The 25,787-nt window shown below is 51.6% G+C and overlaps 1 protein-coding gene across 5 annotated transcripts in view; it reads right to left on the bottom strand.

Moving 5' to 3' along the window:
- RAB11FIP3 (RAB11 family interacting protein 3) overlaps positions 1-23,012 on the bottom strand; it is a 56,195-nt gene extending 33,183 nt beyond the window's left edge. For 2 of the 5 annotated variants that reach the window (XM_029957774.1, XM_029957776.1), the window contains exons 1-2: positions 22,921-23,012; positions 5,470-5,561 (exon numbers count right to left, since the gene is read on the bottom strand). In XM_029957774.1, coding sequence (XP_029813634.1) covers positions 5,470-5,538 — 69 coding nt within the window. In that variant the 5' untranslated portion in view covers positions 5,539-5,561; positions 22,921-23,012. Of the gene's footprint in view, positions 1-5,469; positions 5,562-5,677; positions 5,871-17,319; positions 17,339-22,920 lie in introns of those variants that run through there. The other 3 variants (XM_029957773.1, XM_029957775.1, XM_018067541.3) reach the window with 2 other exon arrangements.
- Between the last annotated feature and the right edge of the window lie 2,775 nt (positions 23,013-25,787).

Genomic DNA, 25,787 nt, shown 5'->3' with positions numbered 1-25,787 from the left:
ACTGTTCCCTCACGGTGACGTTGCTCCACATGTGAATGGGGTGAGCAGCTCCCTCTGTCTCTCTGTGCAGGGGAGCAGAAAGGCTTTGCAGACAGTGGGGACACTGCTCAGGGCTCCACGTGCTTGCCCAAGGCACAGGCAGATGAACAGACACTGAACTGCCTCTGTCACACTCCACAGCCACCCACAAGAGTTTGAGTGCACCAGCTGTTCAGGACAAAACTGTCACCAATTCCAGCAGCCAACCTGGGGAGGGATTTGTGACCTTTCATTCAGACACAGCCATGCTTTTGGGTCAGCCCTGTGACCAGAAGCCTGTTGAGGCCAGTCCAGAATGAGGGAAAGGCATCAATAAAGAAAACCTGAGCTCTCATCTCCATCTCCCCATCCCCACCACCTCTGTGGGACCTGTGTTGGGATAGTCAGGAAACAGCCCAGGAAGTCCCTGGCAGAGCTGGAGAGCTGAACCCAGGTCTGTCCTGGTGCTTTGAGCCCCTCAGTCAGCTCAGAGGAGGTCACAAAGCTTAACCTTGTCTTTTCACACTAGTTGGCCTCTACCAGCCACACATCCTGTGGTAACACTGGTGTGGAGAGGCAGAGGAGAAGAAACCTCACGTAAAAAGCTGAAGATTGCAAAGCAGGTCCCTCCCAAGGCAGCAAACACACTCCAAATGCTCCATGCTCACCACGTCTCTGCCTTAGGGAAGGCAAAGATCTTTCTCAGGAGTCTGCCCTAAGAAAGGAGAGCTCAGAAGGTCCACAGGGCTACCAGGAGGGGCCACAATGAGCCTACAGCAGACTCATACAACCACCCCACGTGGGCTCCTTGCACAACACAATCCATAAGGAATGACAGCCCATGCCTCTGGGAACAGCTCCCACCCACCTGAGCTGGGGTCACCACGTGCTCTCACAACAGCATCTGTGTTCCAACACACAGCTGAAGCCTGCAGGTCTCTAAGTCCCCTTTGCAGAAGCTCTGAGCAGCTGGAGAAATCCAGCAATGTGGCTTTCAATTGCCTCACTGATTTCTGCCCTCAAAAAAGCATTAAATTCAATTGCTCCACATGGGAAGAAATTTCAGCTTTAACAGAGGCCACAGTTTCACAGAGATGGTGTGTTAACCTGAAAGCTGCTGCTCACTGTCTCACAGAATTTCACAGAACATTCTGAGCTGGAATTCTTCCAGCTGTGCCTGTGGACAGGCAGGCTGGGAAATGCAGGAGTTTCCCCAGCTCCCAGAATACAACAGCTACACGTGAGACCTCACCAATACTGATTTTACCCCCCAGATCCACTCCCACCCCACTGTAGGACTCGCTGCTGGATGTGGAGACAAAGGGGATGTGCCTGGGGGTGGTGAAGGCTTCCAGAGAAAGCCAAATTCCCCTCTTGTGGCTGTGCAGGAGGTGTTTTCCTGGCTGCCTCCCGGAGGAACCGCTGTGGCTGCCCAGCAGATGGCAACAGCCCTGCACGAGGCACGGCACAGCACCACACACCCGCAGGATTTATGGAGGGAGATCTCAATAACAGCCTTTTCTCACCTTGCTGGCCCAGAACGTGAGTTCCCATGGCTAAAAACCACTATTTGTGCTATTCATGGTGATATTTATGGTGCTCCCAGGCAACCTTTAGGGAGCACAGCCTCGCACTGGTTCTGCCTCTCCTCCAGCCCACCTCAGGTTATACACCCCCGTGCCCATCCCAGCCTAATTCCAGCATTTCTGTGGCTTGTTTTCCTTTTGGGAAAGTCAGCCTTTCCACTCTGCGTTGCTCAAGCAGGCTCACCTGCCCCAGGAGCAGGGCAGAGGGGCACAGAGCACTCACCCAGGGAGAGGCACAGGGGGAATCACTGTACTGCTGGGCTGATGGTTGGTCTTGATGATCTTGAAGGTCTTTTCCAACCTTAATGATTCCACGACTCTAGGATTCTAAGAAAGCCAACTCCAAATTCACCTTCATCTCCCACAGAGCACTGCAAACGAGTCCTGTACCCCAGCACTGAGTCACAAGCTCCACAGGAGCATGAAAGGGAGGCAAGGAGAACTCCCACCTTCCAGTTAGTCAGCAGCCCAGCCTGGGGGAGAACAGGGCTCAGGTGCCTGGATGGACGAACTCCAAGCCCCCTTCACATGTCTTTTCCAAAGCAAAAAGGCTGTCATTCCTTTTTGGTGATGTTTCCCAGCAGCAGCACTAGCATCATCATCCTGCAACCACCATACTTCCAACTGGGATAGGGATGAACACACTGCTGGGGCTGCAGGCAGGTAACCCCAGCCAGGTGATGCTCTCCCTGCTCCCAGTGGACACACAGGGGATGAGGCTCCTCTTGCATGTGTGACAGTGGAGCTGCAGGAATTGTGATGAGCCCCCTGCAAGACCAGCTGGAGGCACAAGGAGCCACGTGGCTGCAGGAGCTGCTGTCTCACTGGAGCCACAGACCAGAAATCCTCTTTGAAAACAGTCTGACAGACAGACCTGTCTGCTGGACAGACCTGGAACGGTGCAACAAGAGCCAGGAGCTCTGTGCCACATCCAGATCCACACCAGTGGCTGAACTGTGGGAGTATCCAACACTACAAAGGTCCCAAGTTCACACCTTGTCTCCTTCAAGAGGCTTTTACGTCCCTACTGGAGGAAGCAAGTGTTGGTGGTTCTGTTTGTAGAGCAAACAATGGCTGAAAGACCCCAATTCTGGGTTCTCAGGGTTTTCCATGGACGCTGAGCTGTCCCTGATGACAACCACCAGAAGAGGGAATGAGTCACCAAGAAGAGCAACCTTATAAACAAAGAGAGGGTGTTTTCATGGAAGCTGCTTGAAGCACTTGTTTACACTTGTTTGAACAAACATTTGGGAGAAAAGCTCTCTGTCAAGACCCCAGCACTTGTAAGAGCCAAGAACTCCAGCCACTGGAATTTTGGGCTGTTTAAAAGGGACCACAGCCAACACTCAGATCCAGTAACCACAACTGCCCTCAGCCCCTCTCCTTCAGCTCACCTTTAAACTTCCTCTGACGTGACACGAGAGGAGAAAATCCAGCAGTGCTCCTTCCCCCCATGGCCCACAGGAAGAGGGGCTCACCCCGTGCCTGGAGATCCCCACCTGTGTTTTGGGGCTGAGAAAGAAGCTCTTCTGTTGAACTGCCTGGTGGTCCCAGCAGCAGTGTCAGAGCTGAGCGTTTGCTGGGCAGCATCTTCCCAGCTCTGACACAGGGACATCTGTTGGGGCAGGAGGTCTCCTCAGAGGAAAAGCGATGTCGTCACTTTGAAAGGTGCTTTTCCCTCCTCGTCTCTTCCAAGGTGAATCCAAGCAAGATGGAATATGTGTATTGGGAAAGGTCATTTATTCTGTTTTCTGCTTTAGCCATTTTCTGCTGCACCAAAGGAAGAAGGGCCTGCTGGAGCACCCCTCCCTCTTCTCCCAGACCTCCAGTGAAAAACACTCCTTTGCTGCTCCCAGCAGGATGCTTCCTACAATGGCTTCTCACATCCCCCCTTCCCTGAATCCCCTCCAGCTTTCCAAGGTACGGCACTGCAGGACATGTGGGAGAAAATGCACATTGGGAGCTCAGGGCTCAGCTAAAGGAGAACAAAAAACCCCTCCGAGACTCCAATTTATTTTTACCCTCACTGGGCTGAGCGGGTATTTCTCGACCATGTTCTCGTTTGCTGAGCCTCCATGAAATCCTGGCAGGCTGGAAATGATTTGGAATCACGTCTCCAAGACAACAAGGATAATTCTTCCCCGGCATAATAAACGTAGAGATCGACAGAGCTGTTCTTCAGATGAGTACCCTGAATTCGGTATAAAAATCCATTTAGATATTTTGGAAAAGGAGATTTCAGGACTCATCACCTTTTCCCTTTGGGTCACCTTGTCGTTTCAAGGAAAGGCTGGCCCAGCAGCACAAGTATTTCATCCCAGCGGGGCACACGCCCGGCTTGTTGGTATTCTTGCCCAGAATAGCTTGCAGCACTGACAGAGCCCATCTGTGTTAAATTAGCCCTTAGAAAATATCCCTGCTCGGAATCTCAGGGAAGAGGGTCCCTTGACGCAGGTCTGAGGAGCAAAAAGTGAAAGCCTTTGCCTGTCACAGCCTCCACACTGCTCAGTCCAGTGTTAAAAAGCACATTTGTGACCTTGTACCAGATAAAGAAAATGGAAACCCATCTCTCTGCCTGCCTTCCTGTCCCACTTCTCCCCAGCTATTACTGGGTTTTGTAACTATCTTTCAAAAAGGAAAAATAATCTAATATTCAACATTGCCCAGAGAAGCTGTGGCTGCCCTGGAAGTGTCCAGGGCCAGGTTGGATGGAGCTTGGAGCAACCTGGGATGGCAGAAGCCATCCAAACCGTTCCATGATTCTATAACCAGCTGCCCAACATCCAGTTTATCATTAGGAAGCTCCAAAGAAAAACCTGAGCCTTTTATCAAGAAATAATAAGGCCAAAATGATGTATTACAGACTATACAGACCAAAGATATATATAGAGATATATATAGAGAGAAGCAGATAGATGGATATATTTGCATGCAAATACAGAGGTCGGGAGTCCTTTTGCCAGAAACAATTTGTGTGATAAAAATCATACAAAATCATGAAATATCCAGAGTGGGAAGGGACCCACAAGGATCACTGAAGTCCAGCTCCTGCTCCTGAACAGGACAGCCCCAAATGCATCCAGGCTATCAAGACACAAGAGTCACAAATCTGAAGAGGAAGGTTTGGAAAAGTAAAAACAGAGGGAGGGACTCAGTTCCCACATGGGACAGGGAGCCCTTTGCTCCAAAGGCACCTGCACCTGCAGCACCTTCTGCTCCAGGCTGGAGCCCACCAAGCCAAAGCCAAAAGCCCACAGACAACAGGTCCATCCTTTCCAGCTGGGAACAGCAGGCACGGGACATCACTGCAACATGCTCCTGCACTAAAGAATACAGGAGGGAACCAAGGGATGGGGGCTTTACCTTCAACCAAAGGAAAACCTATCAGAGAAGCCTCCTTGTTCAAGCCCAAGAACACAGAGAAAATCTAGATTGTTGTCCTCTGCTCTACCTTTTACTGGCCAAACAGCACTGAGTGCCAGCGCCCCACGGCCCTGACATGTCTCTCAGGCAGGCTCCTGGCTGCTACATCTCAAAACCAAGCTCAGAAACTCCAGCAGAAGACAAACCCAACAGCAGCAGGTCTCCTTCCTGTGTCACCAGTGTTTCACTGCAGAAAGGGGCTCCCTTTTCATCCAGGGCTCTCTCTAAACTTGGGGTTTTTTCCTTCAACACCAATTTTAACTTAAACAGCACCAAATGCTCGGTGCAAACTCTCTGGGCCAGTCACCCACAGATTAAAGGATTTGTTTTTACATGTTAAGCATCCCTGTGCCCTGTCACAGCCAACACCCCTCTCCACAGCAAACCCTCCCTGCCCCGGTCCCACCCCGACACTCGCAGGAGGAACAGAGCTCATACTTGCCTCAAACGTGACAAAGTCATCAAACTCATCAGGACAGGCCGGGGTTTCCTCCTCGGGGGTATATCCCATATCATACAGCTGGCTGTCAGGATCTGCAGAGGGAAAGAAGCACAGAGCTGGAATCACCAAGAGGAAATCTGCACCTCAGGCCAAGGATGGCTTTGGGAGACACGAGAGCAGCGGGACAGGAACTTCCACCTGCACGCACCAGCACCTTCAGCCTTCAGGAAGGACCTCTGCTTCCAGGCATTCCAACACCACCTTGGGTGGAAGGCCACGGGTTTGGCTTCTCCCTGGAATAAGCCCTATGAGGCCCCTTGCTGCTCTGAAGAGGCCAGCACCTGGATTCATCCCTACCCCTCCATGCTCTCCATTCCTTTTCCTGCCTTCTTCCCTATCTCCGTTTCCTGCATCCTCTTGCTCTTCTCCCAGAAGGCTCTAATCCTGCTGTGGGCAGGGAACACACGAGATGTATGTGTGACAGCCAAGTACCATGGGAACAGGGAGAGCAGGCAGCTCCGGAGCCTTTCTCACTGCTGCTCCTCCCGTGGCCACACACATCAGGAGCATCCGCACAGGCCCACGGCAAAACAGGAGCTCTTCAGGGAGATATCTTTAAAATATATTCCTCCTCCCGCCCCCAAGCAGCATCTGCAGCAGAGCATCCGAGCCCTTCCAGCGAGGAAGGGAGCGCGAATTCCCCGCGCTCCTCAAGCAACAGCTAATGCCCGATCCGGCACACGACCCAGATCCCGGGCTGGAAACACCAAATCAGGCTCAGATGCTGCAGTCCCAAAATAAATAGCAGGCTCAAACCCACACGCCTCGGAGCTGTGATGGTTGCAGCAGCAGGTTTGTCTGCTGTCGATACACTCGGCTGGGCACAGGGAGTGTTCTGTCAGTGCTCCTTGGGAAGGTCGGCACACGGACGGATTTGGGGAGGGACAGGGGGCTGCTTTCTGTGTCCTTCAGGCTGGTGAACTCCCAGCAGGGTGGCAGCCCAGCCAAGGCAAACAGCTCCCAGGCTCGAGTCCACACCAAAGGGGCACACAAAGCACATGATGCTGCAGCTGCCCAGACAGGACTGTGCCAGCCTCCCTTGGAGGGGACATTCCCTACAGAGGCACAGACAGAGCTCCTGCTTCAGGTCCACCTCGTGGTATCAAGAAAGGACATTTTTCATTAAGGAATCCTAGTAGTCATTTCATATATCTAATACAAAGTCAAGGGGTTAGGAGTTGGGGCTGTTCAGCCTGGAGAAGAAAAGGTTCCAGGGAGACCTGAGAGCCCCTTCCAGGGCCTAAAGGGGCTCCAGGAGAGCTGGAGAGGGACTTGGGACAAGGGCCTGGAGGGACAGGACAAGGGGAAATGGCTCCCCACTGCCAGAGGGCAGGGTTAGATGGGATATTGGGAAGGAATTGTTGGCTGTGAGGGTGGTGAGGCCCTGGCAGAGGTTGCCCAGAGAAGCTGTGGCTGCCCCATCCCTGGAAGTGTCCAAGGCCAGGCTGGACGGGGCTTGGAGCAACCTGGGCTAGTGGAAGGTGTCCCTGCCCGTGGCAGGGGGTGGAATGAGATGGGCTTGAAGGTCCCCCCACAAGCCAACCCGTGCTGGGATTCTCTGATTAGGGCACAGGACTGAGTTAAAGAGTCAGGTCCATGGCAACCCCCTCCCACCCAAACACTATACCTGGTGCCTCTCTCAGCTGACCATTAAACACAGAGTCAGGGATCCAGGAGACACTGGAGCCACCAACCCAATGGGTTCCATGGGGGTGGGAGAAGCTGAAACGTGCACCAAGAAATGAGCCCCCTCCTAACCTGGGTCTGGGGCTCCCAGGAGGAGGCTGTAAATCAGGAACAAGCCAAACTGCTTTTCCAGCAGCCAGCACCCAACACTGTGCTCCACAGCAAGTGCAGGGTCAGGCCTGCAGCACATGGAAGGTGCTCTTGGTCACCATTTATGACAACAATATCTGCTGCTCTCCCACTGCTGGCACCATGAAGTGGTGCTGCTCCGAGCTCTGCTTCCAGCTGCTGGGGCTCCTGCTCCCCTCAACCAGACCAAGGCCATGGGACACACATGGAAATGCTGCTGCCTGAGCACCCTGCTCAGGGCAAGGCCACCTCCTGTCCTATCCAATGGTATTAGCACTGAAAGATCTCTGACTTGATGATCTTGGAGGTCTTTTCCAGCCTTAATGATTCCATGATCTGAAGGTGGAATTGCCTCTCAAATGTCCCCCTGTCCACAGCTCCACCATGAGTCTGAGCCTACAATCAGGAGTTTTCCCATCAGTTATCCTGGGATTTGGGCCTCCCTGCTGGCACCAGGGAGGACCAAGGGGATGGGGACAGTGACCTGCTTGGTGCAAAAGCTATGGGAGCACCTCAGTGGGTTGCACCAAGAGGAGCCTTTGCCCACATCTAGGGGCAAAACCAAACAGTGCTCCTGAAAGGCAACCCAAGTCACACCACCCAGAGAGGACAGCCAGCCACATCTCCTGCCAACCCCCCCAGTCAGGCAGTGCCCACCTCCAGAGAGGAGGCTGTGATGTGCAAAGGAGTGTCCAAAGATCTGGATCAGCTCACTGGGATGCAGGCTGCAGGCACACTGCCCTGGTCCTGTGCCAGCCAGGGCTCTGCCCTGTGGCATGTCCCCCCAGCAGGAGCTCTGGGGACAGCTCTGCTCCCCACGGCCCCCAAGCACACCCTGGCACAGCCCAAACCCTTCATCTATAGCACATGTGAGCCCCAAGCCAACAGTGGCTGATCTCACACCTCTGCCAGGCATGGATGGGCAACCCAGCCAGCCTTCCCAGTGCCCACCCTGCCAGGCCATCTCCAGTGATCCTGGTGACACCCCATGGCAGCCCTGGGAACCACAGAGCACCCCAAAGGCACAGGCTGATCCCTTCTGCTTATTCTGTATCATTTCTTTTCCTCCCCCTCCAAGCAGACACACAAACACTTCCTACTCTTCCACAGACACAGATAGAGATATTTATTCCTCTCCTTCCTTCCAAAGGGGCTTGAAAAGGGAGGATTTTCAGTCAAGCAAAAGCTTCCCTTCAGAATCAGGGGTATAAAACATGGGCAGAGCACACAAACAGCTCCTGCCATCACCTGCTTCCTGCTCAGCTCTTGCTTAAACTGAGGGATCCTGGAGCCTTCCCAGCCCTTCGTGGGAATGAACATGATGGGGATGAACATGAGTCTGGTTGCTCCATCTGTGTGCAGAGCACTCTACCCAAAGAGGGAGGGGTCTCTGTGTGGGCTGGGTCTATTTTTGCACCAAATTCCACTGTAAAATCAAGGAAAGACCATCTCAGGGGTCACCTGCACCCTCGCTGGTGGCATGGCCAGCAGAAGCCATGCCCAGGAACCAGCACTCAGTGCTTCCACCTCCCCACGCTCCACATCAGAGAGCAAAGACAAACATCACCACAAACAAAAGGTTGACTTTTCTGTTGGATTCATTCCCTCCCCCTCTGAAAAAGCCATATGGTGCTTTGTGTATAGGGAGAGTTGCCATGGAGAGCCTGCCTGCGAGTCTGCCAGCACAATAGGCTGCATTAAGCTTTCAAATTCCTGGCCAAAAGAGCCAAAAAGTTCCTAGAGCCAAAAAATCTGAGACCTTTGGTGCTCAAGTGGCACTTCCCATGTGAAGAGCCCTGTCCCCAGGTGCATGTGGTGAAACCTGGAGGGTCTCACTGTTGTTTTCTCCCCCCCACCCCACTAACAGAGCAGGGGATGGCTGTGGACCACCAGCAGCAGCACTGCACAGCCTAATTCCCATGGCACAGGATGAGCTCAAATCCTCACATTCCCTCTGCTCTGCCCCTTGGACCTCAAAGCCAAATCCCAGCTGACATTCTGCTCCCCTTCTCCATGCCCCTCACAACACAAAGCATCCTCCCCTCACACTCACCCCTGATTTACATTTGGATTGGAAAAGCCCTCAAAGATCATCAAGTCCAACCATTCCCCAAGGCCACCACTAACCCATGTCCCCAAATGCCACATCCACATGGTTTTTAAACCCCTCCAGGGATGGGGACTCCACCTCTGCCCTGGGCAGCTGTGCCAGGGCTTGACCACCCTTTCAGGGAAGAAATTTCCCCAATATCCAACCTAAACCTCTCCTGGCACAACTTGAGGCTGTTTCCTCTTGTCCTGTCCCCTGGGAGCAGAGCCTGACCCCCACCTGGGGGGACCTTCTCACTCTCTTCAACTCCCCGACAGGAGGGTGGAGCCAGGTGGGGGTCGAGCTCTGCTCCCAAAAAACAAGTGACAGGACATGGGGAAAGGGCCTCAAATTGTGCCAGGGAAGGTTTAGGGTTAGATTAAGGTTGGATATTGGGAAAATTTCTTCACTGAAAGCATTGTCCAGCCCTGGCACAGCTGCCCGGGTGGAGTCCCCATCCCTGGAGGGATTTAAAAGCCATGTGGATGTGGCACTTGGGGACATGGGTTAGTGGTGGCCTTGGCAGTGCTGGGAGAATGGCTGGACTTGATCTTAGAGGGCTTTTCCAATCTTAATGATTCCGTGATTCTGTGATTCCATGATCTGTATCTGAACACATCTGCCATTGCTGGACCATTGCCTCTCATCTCTTACACCAACTGCAAGCCAAAGGCAACCTCTGCCCAGTATCCACAAAGCCTCCAGAGCCACCAGCCAGCTCAGAGGAGCAGCAGTGCCCACAGCAGGGACACAGCCAGCTGCATGGACATCTCTCCAGGACGTATGGAGAGTGACAGGACAGGTCCTGGGCTCTCTGTGGGGGTGCATGAGTGCTAAGCTCTGGCAGAGAGACCTCTTCAATGTCCTGTTGAGCTCCAGAGGGCTCAGGGGTGCCGGAGTCACCTGTGCTCTCCAAGAAACCCTCAGGAACAGCAGCCCTCAGATACAACAGGCACCTGAAACAGATTGTAAAAACTGCTTTCAGAAGGCAGGGTTGCAGTGAAAAGGCACCTTGAGTGAAGAAGAGCTGTGGGTACAGTAGTGACACACAGGTCAGACAGAGCCAGTTTTATCAGCTTCATATAGGAATGACCTAGAAAAACAGCCTTTCAGGAGAATTTAAGTCATCTGCCAACACACACCGTACACACTGCTGCGAGCCTCAGAGCCACAAACTCCAGTGATTCCAACAGCATGGACTGGGTGAGCTAACAGACCTGAATTACTCAGTGTGGGAACAAGGCTTGGAACCTGCTTGAAGGGCACAAAATAAAACAGACCCCAAACCAGGCACAACCAAGTTATGTTTGGCTTAAGCTGATATAAACAGCTCCCTTACTGGGAATGCTGCTGGAAAACAAGGGGGTAACAGACTCAAGCCAAGTATTTAAAAGTTACAGGAATTTAGGAGGATCTTGTATCCAGAGCAGAGACACAGGGGAAGCCACTGTCCAGCATTTCCAGAGGCAGCTCGGGATCTTGAGCTTTCACCAAAGTTCATGGTGTTATCCCTGTGGGATAAAGGCAGCACCACTCCACTCATCCACCCTCTTCCTTCCCCAGAGTGACCCAGCAATACTTTTATAACCTGATGCTCACACAAAGGAGCTGGAAAGAGCAGCTTTCTGCTCTCTGCTTTTCCTGTAGCTCAACCTGCCCCAGAGATGGGCCAAGGGAACTGGAAACTCTCACGTTCCAACCCAAAATGACAGGAGGGACTGAGTGAGTGGCAGCCCAGGCTCCCAAGGAGGCAGAGGCAGAATTCAGGTTGCTTACACAACCCTCAGCAGAGCCCCCTCGGCTAATGCGCTTTAGCAGTCCCTCATTCCCTGAATATCATTGCTCATGGATTGGGACTTATCACACATTCCTTTTGATCCCCTTCCTACAGCACAGGCCCTCAAGCCTCATTTAGACACACCATCTAAAGACAGCATGGAAAGAATTAACTTTATGGTATCCAAACACTTTGGAAGCATAAATCCAGCTGCCTCCCCTTCATCTCAGGGACCAGCTGGGCGCTGTGGCAACAGATCCAGGACAGGAACCCACCACTAACACGTGGAATTTGGGGCTGACTGACACATGGCTCCTCCTTTTTAATTCTCAGCAATCTGAGTGGCCCTTCCAGTGTGTGGCAGTCACCAAGATCAGCTCAAATTCCTCCACACTTGTGTCAGCCAGGAACAAAGGCTCACTGCTGGAGGTGTGGAAAACAAGGAGCAGGTTGTGGCCACCAGCAAGTGGCTCAGAGCCACCTTGTGATGTACCAGCAGAAAGGGCCAAGTGACTGAGCCTCCAAAATAGCACAGGCTGCTGGTGAGGAGACTTCCTGATGTCCTCCAACTCCTTCACTCTAGCTTTTACTTCCAAAACTCTATACTTGTGGAAACAAAGCTGGATTTGGCAGCCAACAGCTTTATCACGGAATCATTACGGTTGGAAAAGCCCTCTAAGCCCATCGAGTCCAACCATTATCCCAGCACTGCCAGGCCACCACTAAACCATGTCCCTAAATTCCCTGTTCTGGGAAGAGACTGAGGCGGGACCTCCTGAAAGAGCTTATGGAACTATGGAACCAGCAGAACACTCAAACTCAACTTCCCAGAGCACACTCAGTGCAGACACAACCTTTGGGACATCCAGCAGCCAGTCTCTTGTCAGGGGTTTGAGTACCCTGAAACAGAAACTCTTTGAGATGCTCCACACCCAGCCTGTCTCATGCAGGAGCTCACAGAAGACAAGTGGCACCTTTTAGATTAGATGGTCCCACAAACAAATAAAATTAAAGGCAATCCTAGCTCAGGAGCTCAAATGGACCAGAGCTTTTGAGACCCCAAATAACACCAGGCAGTTTCTCAGCCCATTGAGAGCACTCCCATCAGCTGGGAATGGCTGGATGGCACCATCCCACCACAAAGCATTTCAGCCTCCCAGCTCAAGGCTCCCACATGGAGAAACCAGGACAACAGTTAAAACCAGTCCAATCCTCCCCAGCTCAGAGCTTTGTGCCTGAGAAATGCTCACCATGTCCTTTCCTTCACTCATGGCTAAATATTATCAGAGCAATCCACGTAGATCCAGGCACAGCTTCCAGACCCACGGTCTGGACACGAGTATTAAAAGAAGCCATTCAGCACCTACAGCACTTGCAAATCAACACACAGACATCAGCACGTGTCATTCAGGTCTTACTTGCCATTTGTGCCCCCAGCTAGCCACACCACAAGCTGACCACAGTTAATGCAAAGCCTTTCCAAAGCCATCACCAGGCCCTGGGAAGCAGTTTGGACCAGGACCACCCAGCTGCCTCTGGGCAGGATGTGATGGAGTGAGCTGGAGGCTGGGCAGTGACTGTCCACACACCACCTCCAGCCAAGGCTCTGACCTCAACAGGTAAAGCTGCAAAATCAGTAACAAAGACTAAATACAGTTATTTATAAAGCCTCTGATCTCAGACTTGCCCACTGGGTCCTGACCAGAACTCAGCCTGGGTTTAGGGGAAATTGGGGAGAGAAAATATGTAAGAGAAGAGACATTGAACTCCACCTGCAGGAAGAACTCTTCCCAGTGTGGATTTCTGAGCCATCTCTTGGAAATTATGATCATGCTGCTCCAAAATGTCCCGTGCATTACAGGGAGCATGGAGCAGCCAGTTTGCCCTCCTGTTCTGGACAAAGGAGAGCAGTTTGGGTCCCTGTCCTCCAAAATCCCTCAAAAGCTATGCAGATTAACAGGAAGATGCTCCCAGAGGCTCATGTTTGAACCCCCTTCCCTGTTTCTCCCCCTAACTCCCAACATTGCCAGAAAATCCCTTTGAAACAGAGCCAAACCATGCCCCATGTGGCACTGAAGGAGAGAGGAGCTGCAATTTTTAAAGTGCTTTTGCCCCAACCAGTTCTGTAAGAGAAACATTGTCCAAAGGAAAACAAAGTCACGGGGGGGTGTCCTATAAAACTGGGTTTTAATCCTTTTTCCAGCTGTTATTTGTGCCTGGCCATTCCCCTGCAGGTGGAAGGAAGACTGGGAGGAGTGAGACTCTTCAGAGTACAAGAGCTCTGAGAAGGAAACTGAGGGGCTGAGAGGTTACAAACAGAACTGTTAAGGTTGAAAAAAACCCTCAAAACATAAAGTCCAAACATGGAAACACGGTCCCTGCCCTTGCCCAGGTCCTATGGCCTCAACAGGAGTGTTTTTACTACAAGTTGTCACATAATCTCTCCTGAACTCTCTATAACAATTAACTCCATTACTAAAACTTCCTATTGCCTTGTTAGCAGGAATCCTTCCTACCCTAAGGAGAAATAAGCTGTCCAGTGGTTAGAGCTTTACAGGAGCAGTCAGATGTATGAGCTTGGAACAGCTGATCATCAAGGAGAAGGACATGGAGGGACATGAACCAGCCCAGGAGGGGACACAGCTTGGCACAGGCACAAGGGGACGGAGATGAAGTGAGCTGTGCTCAGCCAGAACCACCAGGGAATTGGGAAAACTGTGTTTTCCCAAAGTGGGGATGCCCATCAGAGCTGTCCTGCCTGCTGCTCACCCATCTCAGCCCAACCCAGCCCAGTGGCTCCACAACCAGGACTGATGTCCTGGGAAACCCATCTCACATGCAGCCTCTCCTGTCAAGAGCAGGACCAGGAAACACTCTGAAAGAAATGAGCTTTCACCACATCAATCTGTCAGGGTGTCACAGGGTACACTCACTACAGTCACCAGCCCCCAGGCTGTGACAGAGCCCAGCAGGGCTCTTGGAGGAGTCACAGTCATAGGTGAGTCATTAACCCTTCCTTAGTAACTCCAGACTGACTGGATTCCTAAGGAGAAATGGGCTGACAGCTCTGCCTCCCCTGCTGGTGCAGAGGCAGGACACTGGGCTTTCCTTCACCTGAGCTGGGGCAGCCAACCCTCCTGATCCCCCAGGTGTTCCTGGTGAGGAGGCAGGAGACATTCCCACCTTTCTGAGCTGAGCACTAATAATCCCTGCCTCCAGAGCTGACATCCAAACCTGAGAAATCAAAACAGGCAGAGCCGAAACCACCCCCAAGACCCATCTGGAGCCACCAGCCCAGCCCAGCCTCCTCCCACGCACTCCCCAAACCGCAGGCGAGCCCAGCTCCCAAAAGTATTCACAGCAACAGATGTGGAAGAAAACAGCTCCCTCCCGGCTCAGAAAGTGAAACCTGTGATGGAGAAACACTGAGGCAGCAGATGGATGATGAGAAATGTTTATTATTTAACAGCAATTGCCTTTGTTTTCTCCTTAGTCATCATATCCCTGTAAGAGCGTGCTAAGAACTGCTCCCGGGCTCTAATAGAACATTCCTTCTTATTTTCATAGTGACCATTTTCCCAGGAAAACAGGTAGTCCCAGCAGTGGGTTTTCTGCCCCTTTCCCAGAAAAATTTGCTTTCTTTTGGCCATCTAACTTAAGCCTTTCATTTGCAATTTAAACTCCCCCCAGCTGGCCTCTACCAGGATTAAGTTATGATCTGAGGGTCTGAAAGCCATAGGTTTCCCTTACTTCAGGACACATGGAAGTCCCTGTGCTCTGTAATTTGCTGTGATTTCCAGGAGATGTGGGCACACAGCAATGCTTTCCCTCCCATGGAATGGTGAACCAACAGTGATGCTCTGGGGGTTTGGTCCCACGTTCAATCCCAGCTCGCCACGGCGAGCAAGGGGCAGCTTTTAGGAACCAGAACTTCCTCGGACTGAGGACGTATTTTGGACCTGTTACGCTCCATGACGGTGACTGGACACTGCAAGATTTTTTTGGCATGTGCTCCAGAACATGCACAGAGCAGGAATTCTCCAAAGGGGAGGGATTCCCACGCCAGTCTCCCAGTCCCCAGCCCTCTGGGGCTGCTGAGCCTTCGCCGCGGTTTTCCGGCAGCACGTTGGAGTAATTCCTCGCTGTTCTCATCCCGGAGCTGCAGCCTACGGACACAGCTCTTCCAACACTTCTGCGCCTCTCCCAAAAGTAGGTCAATGCAGTGTGTCATCTGCCAGGCTGTTTTTGGGAAGACAGGCTCCCTCCCAGCCATGGCGCACGCGGAGCAGGGCAGCCTCCCCCCGTGGAACCCTTCACCCAGCTGCCAAATTCAGGAATCGAGTGAAAACCAGCGCTGATGTCAATTAAAAGAGAAATAATGCAAACTAAAAAACGCTATGGTGAGCCAGAAGTGCCCCCCCATCAGCATCCAAGTGCTTTCCCCAGCACACTATTATTAAATAAAGTCCATTAATGGCTGGATTCGATGATCTTAAAGGTCTTTTCCAATCCAAACAATTCTATGTCTACATTATAGCAGAAACAGTGACTTAAAAGAGCTGGAGGGTGATGTGAGCTGTGGGTCTGCAGGTCTCACTGCTGAGGAGCAGCTCCTCACTCCCAGCAACTGCTCCTGCTTCCAAAGGGAACAAAAAGTTATCCTTGCTCATCTAAAGCTCCCTGCTCCCACTGCCATGTAGCCAGGATTTACCTTGCTGATCCTGGCAGCTGAAAGGCTGGAGAGAAAGTTTTGCACACACTGTGCAGCATTTTGGGGCTCCTGGGAGCAGAAGAGGGACTTTTCTTCTCCAAGGACACAGCATGATGTGGGCTGGGGGAAGAGAACAACCACCCAGTGTCCTCTGCCCTGGGGCTGCCTCCTGTGTCCTCCCCTCACCTGGAACAGCCTCCAGTGGGTCTGGATTCACACCTGCTTAGTTCTCCTTCTGTTTGCACCTTCATGCAGAGGAACTTCATCCCACCCTCACCCTCTCATGCCCTGAGACCAGGCCCTCACAGGAGAGTCTCTGTGCCCCAGGTATGCCTGGACCTCTCCTGTTAGGAGAGGGGTGGAGAGAGACCTGAGGCCATTCTGACCACAGGACATCCCCAAAGCAGCTCATCTCCATCACACACTGGTGCCTACATTCCTAACTCCTCATGGCCCACGAGCTGGGAGAGAGACTCAACAGAATCCCAGAATCAGTGAGGTTGGAAAAGCCCTCCAAGCTCATCGAGTCCACCCTGTGCCCCATCCCCACCTTGTCACCCAGCCCAGAGCACCGACTGCCACATCCAGTCATTCCTTGGACACCTCCAGGGGTGGGGACTCCACCATCTCCCTGGGCAGCCCCTTCCAATGCCTGACCACCCTTTCAGTGAAGAAATTCCTCCTGATGTCCAACCCCAACCTCCCCTGGCACAACTTGAGGCTGTTTCCCCTTGTCCTGTCCCTTGTTCTGTGGGAGCAGAGCCTTAAACCCCCCTGGATCCACCCTCCTGTCAGGGAGTTGAAGAGAGCAAGAAGATCCCTCCTGAGCCTCCTTTTCTCCAGGCTAAACAACCCTCACGCATTTTCATGGACAGGCCCAGTGGTTTCCAACACAAGCCTTTAAATGCCACTATTTCAAGGCAAAAAAACCAAATTCAGTACATCCAAGTAAGGTTTGGCTGCTCCTGCCCCTGGCAGAAGAGGGCACAGACAAGCACGTGGACCCCAAACTTGACAAGCACAGTCATGGTTCTGTGAGCAACCCTGCACCACAGGGATGAGCACAATTCTGATCTACAAAGAACAGCAGGGGATTATGGTTTTTTTTCAAGTACACATAAAAATTTTAAAGCTACACTTAAATCTTCACCCGTTTTGGGAGCAGAATTAACACTCATCTTTATAAACTCCTTATCCCAACCTGCAGTATGTATAGCACATACATATGGATCTGCCAGAGCAGATCAAGATGCAAGGCAAAAAAAAAAAAAATAAATGCAGAAGACATAATCAGAGCAATTTGGATTTTATTCTTGCTCATGAATCAATCTTGATTTCCCATTCATGGCAGCCCCGTTCCCTGCACACCAGCTGAACACAAAGAGGCATCTGTCCTACCTTCAGCCATGAAATGAGCTGTGTCCCTGAGCAGTAATGGTTTAGCCAGGGTTAGGAACAGGCAGGAGCAGCAGGAAGGTCTTCACTGCAGCACTGCTGCATGAATACAGGGATCAGCAGATCTGATGGGAACGTAGGAAGTGCTCAAAGCGGTGCCAGATACTCACCGAGTTTAGTCAAACGTGCACACGAGCTCTGCTTCCATCTGCTAAGCCTTGGGGAAGGCTTTTCTTTTAAAAAGCAAATGCCTGGAATATTAAATTGGGCCTGGACACCCCAACTGAGAGACTGTGCTCAGGTGTCAGCATTAGCCTGTTGCAAATACAACCATAATTCCAGCATCAGAGAGGAACAGAGACCACTGAGGATGCAGAAAACCAGCCCCAGAAATAATAACAGGATTGGGACTGGGTAAGGGAATGCAAGCTTTGGCTTTTGGAATTATCCCTGGGCAAGGGAAGCTTTCCTTCAGCGTAGCAAAAGCCATCTGCAATGCAGATTCTACAGAAGGGGGGAAGAAACCTCCACACAAAGCAAACAGTGGGTTATGTTACCAGATATCCAACACCTGGAAATGCTCCGTGGAGCCAGCACGGATCTGTGTCCCCAGGGCAGGAGCCAGCCTGGCTCTCCCCAGATTAAACCAAGTGCTGCCCAGGAGCTCATACAGGCACCAAGGGGGCCATGGGCACTGTGGGCTCAGAGGTGGCACCTGAGCACTGTCAGTCCCAGAGGTGTCTCTGAGATGCTGGATCAGCAAGTGAGCAGCAGCCAAGGGAGCAGGGAATGCCACTGCAGAGCACAGCCTGCACGTGGGGTAACACAGGGATAACTCCCTGGATCTGAGCTGATGTGCAGTTCCCTCTCTTGGCTCTGAACCCTTAAGATACAACACCCTTCAGTCAGAGAGAGGCTGGAGGTGTGCTTTTCTTTCAGGAAATCCCCAAACTGACACTCAGCTACCCAGAGATTTTGGGACATGGAATGTCAGCTGCAGAAACCATGGATACACCCACTTAGATCCTCCCAGGGATGCTCCCGAGTGCTGCTGCCCCCCAGAGCTCATCCCAACTGGAGTTCCCGTTGCTGCCAGTCCCAGTGAGGAACAACAGGGAGCTGTGGCACAGGCTCTGTGCAGGAGGCACAGCCCCAGCCCCTGAGCCCTTCATTTGCCATCCAGCACCTGACTGCCCCAGTTTCCCAGCTCCATGCTCTTCCCTTCAGCTGGCCATCTGGAAGCCAATCAAATGCCTCTGGGGAGCTGAACATGCTCCTCCTGCTAAAAGCCCCTTCTTCAACCCCCTAGGGATCTCCCCCGAGCAGAGGCTCATTCCTTTGGCACAGTGGCTGATTCCTGATCCAGCTCCCCCAAAACTGGCACTGCCAGGGGCCCCCCAAGCTTTGCCCCCCACTTGCTCCTGCCAGAGGTCTGTTGTCCCTGCAAACAGGAACTCTGTTATAGCTTCCAGATTGGAGTGTTGGCTCTGGAGCTGGATTTTCCATCTTCCCAAATCCAAAGAGCTTTTAGTTGAAGCATTTGAAAAAAAAAAAAAAAAAAGATGTGACTATTTCCATCCTCAGGCCCTGCCCTGAGCTCACGGGCACATGCAGTCCTCAGTGGATGCACTGTCTGCTCTCAGTGCACAGGGGCCCCTTTGTTCAGGGATCAGAAGCCAAGGCAAAGGGATGGGTGAGGCTGGGAGCTCCAGGAATGCACCTTCCCCCTCCTGGCACAGTGGTCACTTTGACTGACACCAGCAGCAATTCCCCACGTATCCCCTGCTCCCAGAGCCCATTCCCAGTGGGTTTTTCTCTGGAAGACAGATGTTTCAGATGTTTCAGCTCAGAGCATGTGTGTGAATGACATGACTTGTTCATCACTCTCCTGAAGTTGTAGTGAGAGCAAAGAGATGTTCAGCATGTCCTACTGAATGGTGAGAGGCAGCTGTTGAAAACACAGGTGTCTGAAGCTTAGAAAGGTTTTAAATACCCTGACAAGGAAAGGAATCTGCTTGTGAGCACAGCCCTTGCTGTGTGTTTGCATCCAGCTGTGGCTGTCACTGCCCATCCCTCGTGTTTGCCACCGAATTCCCCTCTGTTCCTGCATCCAACACGTGATGTCCAGAGCTGTTCTTTGCTCCAGGACCTTGGCTTCAAATTACAGACACCCTCTCAGTCCCCCACCCCAGGTCAGCTCCTTACTCCGGGTCTGAGTTTTCCAAGTGGCTGGAATACAATCCCTCATACCTGTTTCTCACCGAGGAGACCCCTGTGAGCTGGAGCTCCCAAACATGACAACTCCAGCAGTCACACTGGCTCCCTCCCTGTTTCTTTTCCCTGCAGACTTTGAGGATGTCCCGTTGGATCTCCCTGATTGTAGCCAGATGCACCAGGTCTTCCTCTGGCTGTGGATTCCCCAGACATCCAACATCTTATCTGCCCTTTTTAAGCACGTTCTAGAACATAATCTCCTTCATTACTGCCTCCACTACATTATCAGTTTCTCAAGTTTTACAACGTAAAATTCCACTTTTCGGAGTTATTTATCAAGCTGCCAATGTTTGATCCACAGTGTCCCCCTCTGCTTTGCTGCTCACACACTGCCCTGGCCAGCCATCCAGGCACCATTCCCACAGTCTTTAAAAGCAGGCAAACCCCACTCCAGGTTTCCTGGAGCAGGGGAGGACAAGGGGGCCCAGCAGCCACACACCACCAACGAGTAGGAAGGGCTGGGACACAGCAAGTTGTGAGGAGCTGAACCTGTCCCTCTCCCAGCAGCATCTCTGTCCCCATGGTCCCTTCTTGGGGTTGGACCTAAAAACTGAGCCCAGGGGCCCCAGAGTCACAGGCTCACCACATCCCACAAGAGGGAGACTCTCTGGAAGCACTCCAGTGGCCATCACACCAGCACACACACACACTGCAGGCACAAATACATATGTGAGGACCATGTTTTCCCATTCAGTCTTCACTTTGGGAAGGGCAGAAGGTAAGGCAGCCCCAAACTGGCTAGAAACTCTCCTTCAAGCCTCAAATCCAGCTCCTGCAGCAGGCAAGACACTTTGCTCTTCCCCCCTCATGGTCAGAATTACCTGGCCAGACAGAGATTACAGCAGCAAAGAGATCAGAAATGGTTCGTGGCAGTGGAGGGGTGACACTCTGAGGGGCTTTGTCTGAGTGGTGTTTACTCCACACTGAGGCAGAGGCAAGTGCCAGGAGTCCTGGATCAGCACCTCAGCCAGTGGGACATGCCTCAAACAGCTGGCACAGGGACAGCACTGAGTTTAGCATCCTCCCTGGATGTAAAGGCCAACTGAACACGAAAGCAGTTGTGAGAAATGCAGCTGACAAAGCAAATTTGGCTGGTTTTGTAAGTGCACCTTCAGTTTGCCAGGCTGGAATGTAAGAGCTCGGGTCAAATCACAGCTACTCTGCCACAGGGAGTGTCCATGGGAGGGGGAGAGAGGAGAGTGGAGCATCTTCAGAAACAAACCCTTACCTGCATTAAGACAGACACTGGGAGGTACAAACTGACATCAGCTCTCACTTCCATGACTGACCAAAGAATTCAGAACACCAAGAAGTCCAGCAGAACTCTCTTTGGCTAAAAATAGAGCCAGCTAATTACCCAAACCTTGTTAAAAGGGACACCCAGCAGCAAGCATGACCTCTGCTTTCTTTACAAATGGATGATCAATATTGACTGTTCTCAACAGGAAATCCTTGAGATCACTCCAACGTGAGCAACTGCTCACTGTGAACTCAGAGAACCTCCCTCCATACCCTGCCCTGGGGTTCTTTTATAACTATTTAATGTGTGATGCTTGAGAGTTCAGCCTTCCCTAACCACTGTAATAAATACACATCAATCTCTTTCAAATTTAATAAATAGAGACCTTAAAAGCTTGCTCTGGATCTGCTTTTCCCATTCAATTAATATAACACAATACCAAAGCAATGAATTATTGAGGAGAAATACGAGCCTGAGCTTTCACAAACACGCTCTACTCCAATGGCAATTTATTACAAATTAATACTGTGCTGCATTTCCTCCTGTGGGAGCTGGGAATTGGTCAGGCTACACCAGCCACGAAAACTTCAGAGCTGCCATAAAACACTACAGTGCTGAGCACAAACAATCATGGAATGGTTTGGGCTGGAAGGGACCTTAAAGCTCATCCTGTTCCACCTCCTGCCATGGGCAGGGACACAGAAATTTCACAGAGGTATCATTTTAATTTCACAGAATATTCTGAGTTGGAAGGGACACACAAGGATCATTGAGTCCAACTCTTAAGTGAATGGCCCATACAGGGATCAAACCCACAGCCTTGGCATCATCAGCACAATGCTCTGACCAACTGAGCTCATCTCAGTTTTCAGAGATTAGGTTGCTCCAAGCCCCGTCCAGCCTGGCCTTGGACACTTCCAGGGATCCAGGGGCAGCCACAGCTTCTCTGGGCAACCTGTGCCAGGGCCTCCCCACCCTCACAGTAAATAAGTAAATAAGTCAGTAAGTTGGGGGTGGGATTGGGGAGGAGGAGGGGGGATGGACAACTGACAGAAAACAGAAGAAAACCCTGCTTTGAGGGGTTTCTACTCAAGAACCAGCACAGTTTTTCTAGGAATGATGGTTCTCTCCCCCTCTTTGCAGCTCGATGTGCTGGGCTGGCAGTGTGGGGCACGTTCACTGCTGTGTGAAAGCAAGGCTGGGGTTTCAGATAAGCATCTCTGAACAGAGCTGACTATTGTGCAAGGATGATAATTCACATTTGCACATTCAAAATTACAGCTGCTCAGCAGGAAGCTTCCCACATTTCTCACACCCTGCCCTCAGCAACATGCCTGCCCCAAAATGACCCTCTGACACTCAGAGAGGAATCCCAAACTGAAAAAACATCTGTTCTGCAGCAAAGGAGTTCAAATGCCAATCAGCCAGAAAGATACTTCACATTTCACCAAGCTATTGCTCTGGAAGCCCATCAGGAGCCACGTGGGGATTGGGACTGCCCTGTTTGAAGATCATCTGCCACTCAGTGAGTTCAAAGCTCTTGTTTAATGTGCTTCTTGCTAGAAACCAGCTGAGCACATTGATGGTCCAAATAGTTGGAGTGAAGGTAAATTCATTAATAAACTAGTAAATTCATGGTAAATTCCACTCTGGCAGTGTCCCTGCCCATGGCAGGGGGTGGAACAAGATGATCTTTCAATTCAAACCATTCCATGATCAGTGCCCAGCATTTGGAAGATGTTACACCCTACAGCAGACAGACAGACAGACACCTCCAGCAGTGTGTCAGCTCCTTGGTCAGAACAGCAAACTCCCCAAAAGACATAGGAGACCAGACACCAAAGTAGAAGGGATTTTCCCTCTATGTTTTTTTTGGGGGGGGAAAGGACTTTCCTGATAAACAGGAAAACATGAAACCCCCACCACAATTTCTGTACCACCTCTTTCAACCCTTATTAAATGCCCCCAACCTCTCCCCCTTCCCCTCTGCCAACACAGAGCAGTGACTCTCAAAATACCAAACCCAGATGGTTTTCACCAAAGGGTCAATTAACCCCTGTGGGGTTAATTTTGCACAGCAGCAAACTCACCTCCATTTTTGATGGCTCTGATCCCCCGATGGAAATCCTCAAAGCTGATGACTCCCAGTCCACTCGGATCCAGGTACTTTGTTAGGTCCTTCACCTGCAACCACAAAAGCAGTGTCACCTATAGAATCCCTGGAGGAAACAGCATCTTCCACTACAGAAACACCTTGTAACCAACTTTTTCCCCTTCACAAGAAAGATCTGAGCTAATGACAGTGAATTTCTTCAACTGGCCCCAAAAACTGTGGCTGTTCTCCTGGATGGGAACATAAGCAACCAACACAAAGGGGTTAATTATTACTTGGTTGGTGTTGAAACTATTGCTTAGCCTTGAAACATCAGTCTGGGCAGTGTTTCTTGCAACATGGTCCTGGGATCCTGGATCCTAACAGGGATTTGTTTATTTTTATGGTTTTTAAAGAGGTCCTGTCTTAATTGGGAACTCAGTAATAGGCTGCCTGGCAGGAGGGCCCAATTAAGAGGATTCGGTGATAATGAACTGCTCCACGATACAAATTTAGGCCATATAATTGAAACATTTTCCCAATTAGACAATGCCTGAGGGGGAAGGAACCACATCAGCTGGAGAGGATTGGGATGGGGGTGCTGGAGCAGGCACACATATGGAGCAAGGGGCACTTGGGAGACCTGGCGAGGACAGTTTGGGCTCTCCAAAGAGAACAGGTAAAGGTTTCAGGGTAAAACCACAGGCATTCCTCACAGTCCAAAGTATTCCAAAAGTAGTCCTTTTGGTGCCCTTCCTTTTGGGTCCTTCCACCTAGGCTGCCACGAGCAAAAAACCCTTTACACCACTGATGCTTCTCAAGCTCAGACAACCAGACATAGATCCCTCACTTCAAGGGCTCTTGAGGCACCTTGAGCCACATTCAGCTGAGAAACAAGCCCAGGAGGAATCCAGGTGTAAGAGGTGAGAGAAGGAATTGCACAATGCCCTCGCCCTGCCACACACATCTACTCCTCCTCATCCACCTTCCTCCTCCTCCTCCTCCTCCTCTGGAGGAAGTCTCCAGGAGGGCTGCAGGGCTGGATTTGTGCAGTTCTCATGAGCACAACCTTTTGCCTCACTCGGGTTTTGGTTTGTTCTTGGGGAAAGAGATGGTGAATCACCAAACCTCTCCTCCCACCTAAAAGGAGACTTAACCCTGAGACCAGCCATGGTGCTCAGTGCTGCCCTGCTCATCACACGGCAGCACAGGGGCGTTGGTTTGCTTTCTTTTTTGTTTTCTTAAACCCAGGTATGTGTTTCTACAGGGAAATCACATCCACACCACGCTCAGAGCTGTTCACCCACGTGTCCACATGGTTTTGAACGCACTCAGGGGAGGCAGGAGATGTCTCTGCTTTGGTCATCCCACCTCCCCACAGGAGCAGTGAGAATTCCACCACCATGGAAGAAACAACAGGGCAGAGACCATAAAACCATAGAATCATAAATATCCCAAGTTGAAAGGGACCCACAAGGGTCACAAGTCCAACTCCTGGCCCTGCACAGACACCCCAACAATCCCACCCTGGCCCTCAGAGCGTTGTCCAAGCCCTCCAGGAGCTCTGGCAGCCTTGGGGCTGTGCCCACTGCCCTGGGGAGCCTGGGCAGTGCCCAACCACCCTCTGGGGGAAGAACCTTTGCCTGAGATCCCACCTGACCCTGCCCTGATACAGCTCCAGCCGTTCCCTGGGTGCTGTCACTGGACTCCAGGCTGTGCCTCTGTGGGGCTGCCATGAGAGGAAATCCAAGCTCCTCATGGCACAGGCTTGTCCACCTGCCAGCTGACTCCACCTCGGGTTGGACATCAGGAGGAATTTCTTCCTGGAAAGGCTGGTCAGGCACTGGAAGGGGCTGCCCAGGGCGGTGGTGGAGTCCCCACCCCTGGAGGTGCCCAAGGAACAACAACTGGACGTGGCACTCAGTGCTCTGGGCTGGGGGACAAGGTGGGGATGGGGCACAGGCTGGACTCGATCTCAGGGATCTCTTCCAACCTCATCTGTGATTCTGTGAATGGGAGAATACAACACAAGCATCTTCTCCAGTTTTCTGGAGCACTTTTTTGGCAGCCAGATTACAGACCTGCTGAACTCACGTGGCACACATCATCTCGGGTGAGCCAGGCTTGTGTACGTTAAACAAAGGTATTTTAGACTAATAAAAACAGCTCACAGGAATGTGTCAGTGCCACTTTAATGCATCTGGCAGCTGCTTTGTGTTCAAAAGCTGTTGCTTAATTTGTTATCTGGGTACAGAGATAACAGAAATGCAAGTGACATTTAATCAGACTTGATAAGCCTGTGAGGGATTACCATGACATACTCTAAATTATAGTTTTTGCAGTTTTCAGCTTCTCAGGACCACAGAGGGCTCCACAGCCTCCTGCCAGTCCCCCAGCAAGGCACCTCACCCACACTGGAGCTTGTGCAAGACAGGAGAGCACAGGGAAGCACTTTGTTTAGGCAAAAGAGCCACCTATACACCCATCTATTTAAATTGGGCTATGGGCAGGGGAAAATGAGGGGAAATGGTCATGAAAACTTCCCAACCCGGGCATTATGGATGCAAACAACAAAAGCCACACACTGTCAAAGCTCAAGCCCATGGCAACACGTCTGTGCTGATCCAAACCCGCCTGTATTTGCTGTCCAGGCTTAAAATCACTATTAACAACCACCTGAGACACCACCTCCAGACTAGTGTGAGTGGCTGCTGACACTCCAAAGAGTTCACAACACAGAAAACAAGCACATCTGCAGTACCTGCCTGGTCCCCCCAGCCCCTGGATGCTTTGTCTCACCCAGCACCTCCCTGCACAGTGATGGAGCTGGGGGTGCTGAGGGGACACCCCTGCCCAGACCCTTCA

Source organism: Manacus vitellinus, unplaced genomic scaffold (assembly GCF_001715985.3).
Source record: "Manacus vitellinus isolate BGI_N305 unplaced genomic scaffold, ASM171598v3 scaffold_12_pilon, whole genome shotgun sequence".
NCBI classification, from domain to species: domain Eukaryota; kingdom Metazoa; phylum Chordata; class Aves; order Passeriformes; family Pipridae; genus Manacus; species Manacus vitellinus.
Note: the sequence above shows the minus strand (reverse complement) of the source record. Positions and strands in the feature narration are given on the sequence as shown.